The 9,964-nt window shown below is 38.1% G+C and overlaps 2 protein-coding genes across 3 annotated transcripts; one reads left to right on the forward strand and one right to left on the reverse strand.

Annotated features, from left to right (window-relative positions):
• The first annotated feature begins 1,740 nt into the window (after nucleotides 1–1,740).
• Nucleotides 1,741–2,490, forward strand: LOC122310447. The gene has a single exon (XM_043124321.1). It carries the CDS (start codon nucleotides 1,741–1,743, stop codon nucleotides 2,488–2,490), a length of 750 nt encoding a protein of 249 aa, XP_042980255.1.
• Nucleotides 2,491–4,263: 1,773 nt separating this feature from the next.
• Nucleotides 4,264–8,387, reverse strand: LOC122309336 (G-type lectin S-receptor-like serine/threonine-protein kinase At5g24080). 2 transcript variants are annotated; one of them, XM_043122801.1, is made up of 5 exons: nucleotides 8,021–8,387; nucleotides 6,024–7,375; nucleotides 5,717–5,897; nucleotides 4,970–5,423; nucleotides 4,264–4,765 (listed from the first exon to the last, which is right to left on the reverse strand). In XM_043122801.1, exons 1-5 carry the CDS (start codon nucleotides 8,269–8,271, stop codon nucleotides 4,424–4,426), a joined length of 2,580 nt encoding a protein of 859 aa, XP_042978735.1. In that variant the 5' UTR covers nucleotides 8,272–8,387; the 3' UTR covers nucleotides 4,264–4,423. The 2 variants fall into 2 exon arrangements, with proteins under 2 accessions (XP_042978735.1, XP_042978736.1); XM_043122802.1 differs by having other exon boundaries at nucleotides 6,024–7,437; nucleotides 8,021–8,160.
• Nucleotides 8,388–9,964: the final 1,577 nt, after the last annotated feature.

Consider the following 9,964-nt stretch of genomic DNA (forward strand, 5'->3'; position numbering starts at 1 on the left):
TTTTACCAAACTAGCAGTTGGGGATGAGAATATTATCAATGAAATGGATGGAATTGCTGAGGCTTTCGGTCAGCACTACCAGGCCCTTTTTCTCTTCTTCAAATCCTACTGGTTCTGATGTTTACTTAAGTCACCTTCAGTCTAGAGTAACAGAGGAAATGAACAGAGACCTCATGAGTCTTTTTACACCTAAGGAGGTCAAGCAGATATTATTTAAGATGAATCCTCTAGGCTCTCTTGGCCTAGATGGTTTTTTAGCCATCTTTTATCAATCTCACTGGGATGTGGTAGGTGGTGATGTCACTAAGGCTGTATTAGAGGTTTTGAATCATGGAGGGTATATAGAGCCAATCAATGACACCTTTGTGGTTTTAATCCCTAAATTGAAAATCCCCCAAACTGTGATGGATTTTAGGCCCATTTCTCTATGTAACGTGCTCTATAAAATTGTATCAAAAGTATTGTCCAACAAACTTAAGACCATTCTCCCCCAAATCATCTCACCTACACAAAGTGCCTTTGTGCTTGGTAGGATGATCCTAGACAATGTAATGGTAGCCTTTGAGACTTTGCATTCAATGACAACAAAAGGGAAAGGGCAACAAGGTTTCATGGCTGTCAAGTTGGATATAAGTAAGGCATATGAATAGGGTAGAATGAGTTTCTTTTGCAGCAAGCCATGGAGAAGACGGGGTTCCATATCAAGTGGATCTCTCTAATTATGAAGTGTATATCCTTAGTGTCATATTCAATCCTTATCAATGGAGTTCCTCAAGCAAGTTTTCTTCCTTCTAGGGGCATTCAACAGGGAGATCCTCTCTCTCCATACCTATTTATTCTTGTCTTTGAGGTGCTAAGTAGCTTGTTGTTTCATGCTGAAGATGTCAAAGATATTCATGGCTTCCCTATCTCTTGAGGCAAACTAAGCATTAACCATATCTTTTTTATAGATAATAGTTTGCTCTTTTGTAGAGCTAATGCAAGGGAGTGGGCTGCTCTTAATAGGATACTTGGCATTTATGAAAAGGCATCAGGGCAGCAACTCAACAAAGCCAAGACTTCCATCTTCTTGAGTGCCAATACTAAGAAAGCTACCAAAGACTATATCCTGAGCTTGGCTGGCACTTAATCTACTTCCTGCTATGAGAAATATCTTGGTCTTCCCACTCTCATAGGAAGAACAAGACATGCTGCATTTAAGGGTATCTTGGATAGGATGAGATGTAGGATGAGCAATTGGAAAACTAAGTTCTTATCACAAGCAGGGAAGGAAATTTTATTGAAAGCTGTCATCCAATCCTTGCCTACCTTCTGTATGGGAGTTTTCAGATTGCCCAAGTCTTTGCTTAATGAATTTAACAGAGTAATTCATCAATTCTGGTGGGGCCATATGAACCAAGAAAAGAAGGTGCATTGGGTTTCTTGGAAACAAATGGGAAAAGCAAAAGGGGCAGGAGTTTGGGATTTAGAGACTTTGAAAGTTTCAACATGACATTGTTAGCAAAGCAAGGGTGGATACTCATCCAATTCCCTGATTCTCTAGCATCCAGGGTCTTTAAAATGAAGTATTTTCCTAAGTCTAACTTTTTTTAGGCCAAAGTGGGAGCTAGGCCTTCTTTTATTTGGAGGAGCCTTTGTGCAGCAATAGGCCTTCTAGAAAAAGGTTCAGTATGGAGGATAGGTAATGGTCAGGATACTAAAATATGGAATTGCAAGTAGTTGCCTCGACCCTCAAGCTTTATGGTCCAAACTCTTGTCCAGGTTTTGAATGTAGAAGCTCGAGTTGTTGAATTGATTAATGTGGAGACTAAACAATGGAATCAAGATTTGGTATTATGTGTTCTTGGTGCTGAGGTAGCTGAAATTGTCTTTAAAATTCCTATAAGTGTTATTGGGGCCAGAGATAGACTGATGTGGTTAGAAATAAAGGATGGCCAGTTTATAGTGAGAAGTGCTTATCATAAACAGAAGGAGCTAGTGGATTTGCAGAAGGGTCAGTCCTCTCATCATGCACTATGGCCTAAGAATTGGACCTACTATTGGAAACTTCATATTCCAAATGCTACTAAAGTTTTCATGTGGAGAGCTTGCCTTGAGTCACTCCTTACTAGTTTGAATCTATATAAGAAGAAAATTGTTGATTCCCCTTTGTGTCCTATATGTGGTAGGGAGGAAGAGTCAACCACCCATGCCTTATGGAGTTGTCCATCAGCTATGGATGTGTGGAGCCAAGGTCCTAAAGTTTTTCAAAAAAGTTCTAATAGTGCAAATTGCTTTAAAGACTTGGTGGAACAGTTTAATGCTACTTCCAGCCAGAACTTGTTGGCTTTAATTTCTATGATAACCAAAGGCATATGGCAGAGAAGGAACAACTCGCTCTTTAAGAATTCCTTTATACATCCCACCCAGGTTGGAAGGCAGGCAGTCGCCTCCTTGGAAAACTATAAGGCTACACAACCTAGCTCAAAGAATATGACCCAGCAGGTTTAAGACCAACTGTCAGTATGGGTTCCTCCTCATGTGGACACTATCAAAATAAATTGGGATGCAACTTGGAGTGTTGCTAACAACAGAACTGGGTTTGGCTTGGTGGCTTGGAGTCATGAGAGCTCTATAATGGCAACTAAAAAGCTGTCAATAGTTGGTGTCTTGGATTCCTTGTTAGCTGAAGCTCTTGGTGGTCTTCATGCAGTTGAAATGGCAAAGGAAATGGGGTGGCAATTGAAAGGTGACTCAGATTGTAGGTTAAAGCCTTCATAAGCATACTGATCGATGGGACAGTGTGGGTTTGGTCTTATATGACATTAGAGTTTTGTTGTCTAATTTTAATAAGTGTATGGTGAGTTTTATAAGAAGAAGTGGCAACTATGTTGCTCACTGTCTTGCCAAGGAATCCTTTGAGCTGGCTGAGGATGTGGTTGAATTGGACACTAGCCCAATTTTGTAATCTATTTTTCTTCTTTGTTCTCTGGTATTAATATAATATTGATGTTTTCCTCAAAAAAAAAAAAAAAAAATAGATTAAGCAAAAAGCCTCAATATACACACTAAATTACCAATACTAGGTTTCAATATGCTGCAGCATCCGTAATTAAGACTTAAACCAAAAACAAGTCACGTGCCGGCACAATTCTTAAGGTTAATCTTAGCAAATAGTACGTATTGAAATCTATTAAGTGACGTTTAAGGCTGTGTGCACATGATCATTTTTGTTATAGTTATAAAAAGATTGTATATGATATTTTACATTTTATTTTCAATAAAAATAGTTATGGGTAAAGATACATTCGAAAATCTGGTTTTAGTTGCAATGGATCATGCCATGATAATATAGCACAAACTTTATCTTACAAGAAGACGGGGGGCTAATAAAGTACGGTGCATTTCCTGCCAATCGGAAATTTCTTCTTCATTTGCATACGTGCCAACGAATCGTCGAAGTAAACAACAATTGATCAGCGCCCTGGGAAAAAGTGTCGTCCTACGGACCATGATGTTCCAGACCATGGGCGTAGATATAAGCAAACAAAATATTTTTGGTATTCGAATTTCGGTTTCGAAGTAGTGTTTTGAATGAATTTTTTTATTTTTTATTTATTGGTTAAGCAAGTATTTTTTAATAATATTATGAATTTTTTTATTTTTTAAAAATAATATTTTAAAATTTAAAAATGAATAAAATAATAAAAAAACTTTTTAAAATTGTTTGGTGACTTTTTAGATCACATCATTCTGTAGATGTAGCACGACTCATAAGCCGAACGATCCAAAGCTAAAGCACAAGCTGGCATCAAGGTGGCAACCAATTACCAATTCAAAGGATATATATTAAAAAAATTCTACTCATCATTTTAATACCATGCACTAGTATACACCATTCAAAACAACATCTCAAAGTGGAAGAGTATTTATTCATGATATGATGGTGTACTTACCGGCTAGACCTCCAAGAATACTGTCTAAACTACTTCCCAATTATTTCATTCCTGCGATAAATAGTCATTGAGTATATACTTTCGCAATATATACAGTATAATGTCCCATATGGAGTACCATCTGATCACTTCAAGTCATCCCTCGTCTACTCTCATATATCTGATCTGGAATTGGTAAGCCAGTAATACTAGGCATAAGCTTCAAGTAGAGGAGCTCAATATAAGCTATTTGTAAAAAATTGGGTCTTATTAATAAAAAAATAATTTTTTTTTCTTTCTTTTTTAAGGTGTGGTCTACTTTTTTTACAAGGATTTATCTATCTAGAACTTATACAAATCATTTCTCTTTGACAAAAAAGAATGCAATATCACCGTTTAATTACAAAACTTAATTTCGATGAAATTGATTTTTGGACAACCCGTTTTTCTGAAGCTATTCGACAACCAGCGCACGTCACCCATTGGATGATAAAAGAATGTGTTCTTCGTTATCTGGGTGACATTGTGGAATAACTACATGTAGCACGAGATGATGAGGGATGGCTATTGATTGTGAAGGAGCTAAAGTGATTGAACTCTCTTTTCATTGCTTTGTATACATGATCCAGACCTTCCTCGATCAGCTCCAGAACCGTCTGTGGCATTGGCGGCATGTTTATGTTCATAGATCCTTCCAACATCTTCACCACTTCCCCCATTGAAGGTCTCGTGAAGACCTCATCCTGAATGCACCATAATGCCACTTTCAGAGCTCTCACCAGCTCTTCTTCTTCTACTGCTCCTTCTAGTCGCCTATCTGCAACTTTAATTGGTGTCCCACTTGTCATCTCCTAAATATGATTTAACAATATTGTAATGGTCAATAATCAGCACACCACAAGCATCTTGCGCATTAGTTGCAATAACAAGCAAAATTGCCACTTCAAGAAAATATTCAATCAAAATATGATAAAACCTTAATCTAAAAATTTATTTCTGAAGAATCTTAAAGCACTGTATTTATCTAATAAGTTGAGTAGGACATTAGAAAATACCTTGAAAGCCCATCCGGGGTAGAAGAAGTCCTCAGCATCGAAGGACATGTCAAGATTTCTCCTCCCCCCAACAATCTCCAAGAGAAGCATTCCATAACTATACACATCAGCCTTTACAGTTATAGGGCGGTTACTAACCCACTCTGGAGCCAAGTATCCTCTGGTTCCTCTAACCATAGTGACAACCTGTGAGTGCTCTCTTCCCATTAACTTAGCTAGTCCAAAATCAGACACTTTAGGACAGAAATTCTCATCCAACAATATATTTTCTGGCTTGATGTCACAATGTATAATTCGATTTCTACATTGCTCATGAAAATATGCAATCCCTTGCGCTGTAGCAACAGCTATATGGAAGCGAGTTGACCAATCCAATATCCTGTCTCTGTAATGATGTGCAGGAAATATCCATTTGTCCAATGACCCATTTTTCATGAACTCATAAACTAGAAGCCTGCCAAACACCACAGTGCCAAACCAAAGTAATTACAACAGGTTTTCAAATGACTTGGATCTTAAAATGTGAGGTGATCAAAATATAAAATCTCCAAATCCACCTTAAAGCTCTAAACCATGCCATTTATGCAGCTCAAAAAATTTGTATGTATGTCCTAGCAATTAGTGGACAATTTTAGATGCTATATACATCAAAATGTAACGAAAAGAATTAATCCTTGTGCAAGGCCAGGGGCTTGTATCTAGCATTGCTCTAACGAAAAATGAGTGGCAGAGAAGAATTGTACTCACCGTTGTGATCCCTCAGAGCAGTATCCACAGAGCCGAACCAAGTTCATGTGATGCATGGAGCCAATAGTGTTCACTTCGGTTATAAATTCCTTCTCTCCATGAGGCAACACCCTATCTAATTTCTTAACTGCAACCAGAGTCCCGTCTGCTAGGCTTCCTTTATATACACTTCCAAATCCTCCTGTAAAAGAAACGTTACATTGGTATTATTATAATCGATAACTTTATAGTTAGCTATCGCGGATCCTGTAATTTCAAATTTCCTCTGCTCATAAACATTTGCATAGTATTCTATTCCTATGCTTACCTGTTCCAAGCAACTGGCTAAAATTCCATGTCCGGATTTGTAAATCACGGTAGCTAAAATTCAATGGAGCACCTTCAAAGATCAAGGAGTTATCCATGGCTCTCTTTAGAGTTCTTCGTCTATTAATATTATAGTACAATAACAAACAAAGTAGCCCAATGAGTAATGTCATACTAAGAACAATAGGAATAACCAAAACCTTCTCTCTCACATTCCCAGATCCATCGGAGGAACCTGCAGAATTGCTTTCTGGTGTGTTCGAACCATTGGAACTAACTTTCACGAACAGTGTCGAGCCAGGGTCCTCAAACCCGCCAAAATCCAAGCTCCTCAATACCCAACAGTAAGGCTTCTCGTCATCAAGACCATACAGGGAAGCAACGCACTCACAATCTGATAAACACGCATCCCCACACTTTGATACCGTTGGAACATCACTATAATTTGCTATCACTGAGAAATCAGAATAATAATAATTGGTTTGCTGCACCATTGAAATCTTAAACTGGGAAGTCAGATTTTCACGCCGGGAACCACATTTTCCGATCAAGGACGAATTCTCCGTGCACTGAATACCACCATCTACCTGAGAAGTACCCGGTAAACACGTACAAGAAGCATTAGTCTTGCTCCTATCCAAATTACATATTCCATTGCCACAAATCCCAGAAATATCACAAGGGTTCGAAACTGCAGCCCATTCTGGCACCCATTGGCGCGAGCCATTTACGTCATCATCCCATCTATACAAACGTATGTTTCCATTAGTCTCAAGAGTCAATCTTCGAAGAACCGCCAACCTAGTGGATTGGTTTGAGGCTGCCGACAACTCTCCATAATCACCATCATTCTTGTACACATACACAGCACCATTCGACGAGTCCCCGTAAACAATCCCAAAACTTCCGGCTTCATCTAAAACTGCAACAACGTCCCCTGTCACATTTGATATATCGGGTCCTTGCCAGTAGGAATAGTTGCTGTAAGATTCTGGCAGATTGTCAAAACTTTCAAGCAAATTGTAGGTCAGAGCAAGGCTTAGTGAAGTGGGTTGTTGAAGCATTTTGAGGGTGTAATAGCCACCATGTGAGGCTGACATAGACGTTGTTAGCTCTTGTGAAACTGTAAGAGGTTGGTTTGGAAGGAGAGTATCAGATGGGTGTGAAAAACTCTGCCATACAATGCGGTTGTCTGTGCCGAATAGGATGAAGTTGCCGGACTCTGACATGACTGCATATTCTATGCGGGCACCAGAGGTGTTGGACATCCAGACGGTGGTGTCCCCATCAACGAGGACAAGGTTTCCGGTGCTGTCAAACTCCAGGATTGCTTTGTTGGTGACCGGAGAATTTCTATATTGGATTGAGATCAGAAAATGAAATTTGTTGCTTTAGTACTGATGGGATCATATATCCTGCAAAAGCCTTAGTAAAAGACTAGTGATGGAGAAATGGATTGTGAACTTTTCTTTTCACGTTACATAGCCAGTAATTTACCATGTCCATGCTACACTCTATGACATATTCGTAGTTTACGTGCAACATAAAAGTGTCGGAGCTACGATACTTGCTTTCTTAGTTAATGTAACACAAAAGCCAGTGATCAAATAGATATCCGGCTCAGCGTTATAAGACTAATTAATTTATTAAGTTAAAGACTGCTGGTACGTCTTTTAATATACTTTATTTTAGTGGAAAAAGGGATTGAGTGCTTTTAATATAGTGAGCAAAAGTAAATTACTTTGGCCGGCCATACTATTATTGGTTTGATTATGTGCAACATCATACTGTTTATAATAGACATTTATTTCTTCTAGTACTACTGCACGCATATATTGGAATAAAAATATAGTATAATAGGTGAGCATTGCGGTTTTAGGACGACAGTGGGATCGGTATAATTAAGATCATTAACTAAGCCAATACAAAGCTTACGTACATGCACAGGGAAAAAAACAAAACAGTACCCGAGTGTGGTGTTTGAACTGAGTTACGTACCTAGCTGACCAAACTAATGTTCGATCTCCCGGAAGCTCCGCAAACCAAATACCAACTTGAAGTCGATCATCATGTGCATCGGCCGGAGTGAACCCAAAAACGAATGTCCCATTATCGGAAACCCACGCTTGATTCTGACTAGCCAGCAGCCTTGAACCCAGACCAATCTGGCTAGCCATGCAAGCACCAAAACTAGCTAGAACCAAGTAGATCAACATGATCAAAGAAGAAGAAAAAGAAGCCATGGTCATGATATGTAATAGCCAAAGGTACGTACTTACTTGCAGTGGTATCGATATCTATACAGCTATATATGTCTCTTTTATGGGCAAAAGATAATGAAATAAGAGGAGCAAGCAAGAGTTTGGTGCGGGCCGGAAAGAACTAAAAAGTATGGATACTACTGAATTATAACACGCGTACAGAGGTGGGTGAGCTAAACTTTGAAAAAAGTGGCATCAAAGTATTGGTCGGCTGAGAGAGATAATTGGATTTTCCTTGTGGCACGTGTTTATTGATCTGTGGTCTTCAAATTAATGGATTATGGAGTATGGGTGAGTGGAGACTCGCGACTTTGTACAAACAGGCATCAGTACTCTATGGCCGGAGATGGATTAATATGGTGGCAAGTTGAGCTTACAGATATCTTATATATGTTTATATATACACACATACCTATATATATATATATATATATAGATCAACATGACACTTGGATTGCTTAATCTGAAACCGTCATTTAGCTGAGAGCGGGGTATAAAGCTTAATTGGTGTCATATTGATCGATTCAAGCTCATATATATGCATAATCATGTTAACTGGACTACTAGTTATAAAGGATTGTTTCTGTGTCATGAATTCATGGAGAGGGGAAGAGGTTAGCGGCCAACTTTCGGACTTTTAAAGCGTAAATTAACTTCTTGATCAGATGATGATGCATCATGTTCTTGCATGTATTGGCTGCAGCCGCATGCATACCAGCACTTGCTACATATATCATGAGAGCCGGCGGCCTCATCTTCAGTACTTTGACATTAACAACGAACATGCCCATTAAAGTTGACAAAATACAATGATCGAAGCCGAGTTCACATGCATCTACGGGTTACTATTTTCAACATTTATATAAATCCACTTGGTAAGGTAGACGCGCGGCCTTCTCTAAGTGGACCAGCAGCTAAAATCACCTGTTGAATTTCAGGTGAATTTCAGGCACTTGCAATTTATATATGATTACGAGCCGGGACCATAAAGTTAAAGCATATTAATTGAAATTTGACTTTTAGATCATACGGGTTCTACAATTTGCTAATTTGCATTTCAAGGGGCATCATTCAATTTCAAGCAGAAAATCTAGCTAGCCCATCATATTCAAATTGATCATGACCGTCCAGAAGTCCAAGATCGATGAAGCTTTAAAAGTAGTGAAGAAAAAAAAAAAGCATCAAAATCGTTGTCAAGAACACCACACGCATCCTATATATATATATATAGATATATAAATACATACATAAATCTATCGCTTTAGTTCAAATCGGAAATCATGAGTCAAAGAGTTTCAAGTAATATTGGATCCCAATCTCATCATTTAATAGATTATGGTTAATGAGATTCAATTCTTTTGGGTGCTTTCGGCAAGTGATTTAATTACCAATATATATCTATATATATTATGCTGCATGCGTGAAAATTAAGTACTATATATATATATATATATAATGGTATGGTATATATACAATGCTTGCTAACGACCATTGGCCGGTTGCTTGTGATCGGCCTGTTCTTAGAGTTAGAACAATGAATTCATCTATTGGGTTTTTTTTTTTTTTTTTTTTTAAAGAATACTGAAATTTAAATTCATTCTACTGATGTGATTGGTCAAAATAATTATTTAATTAATCATATTAATTAAGTGTATAAAAAAGTACAAAAAAGTTTTTAACT

Source organism: Carya illinoinensis, chromosome 5 (assembly GCF_018687715.1).
Source record: "Carya illinoinensis cultivar Pawnee chromosome 5, C.illinoinensisPawnee_v1, whole genome shotgun sequence".
NCBI lineage: Eukaryota > Viridiplantae > Streptophyta > Magnoliopsida > Fagales > Juglandaceae > Carya > Carya illinoinensis.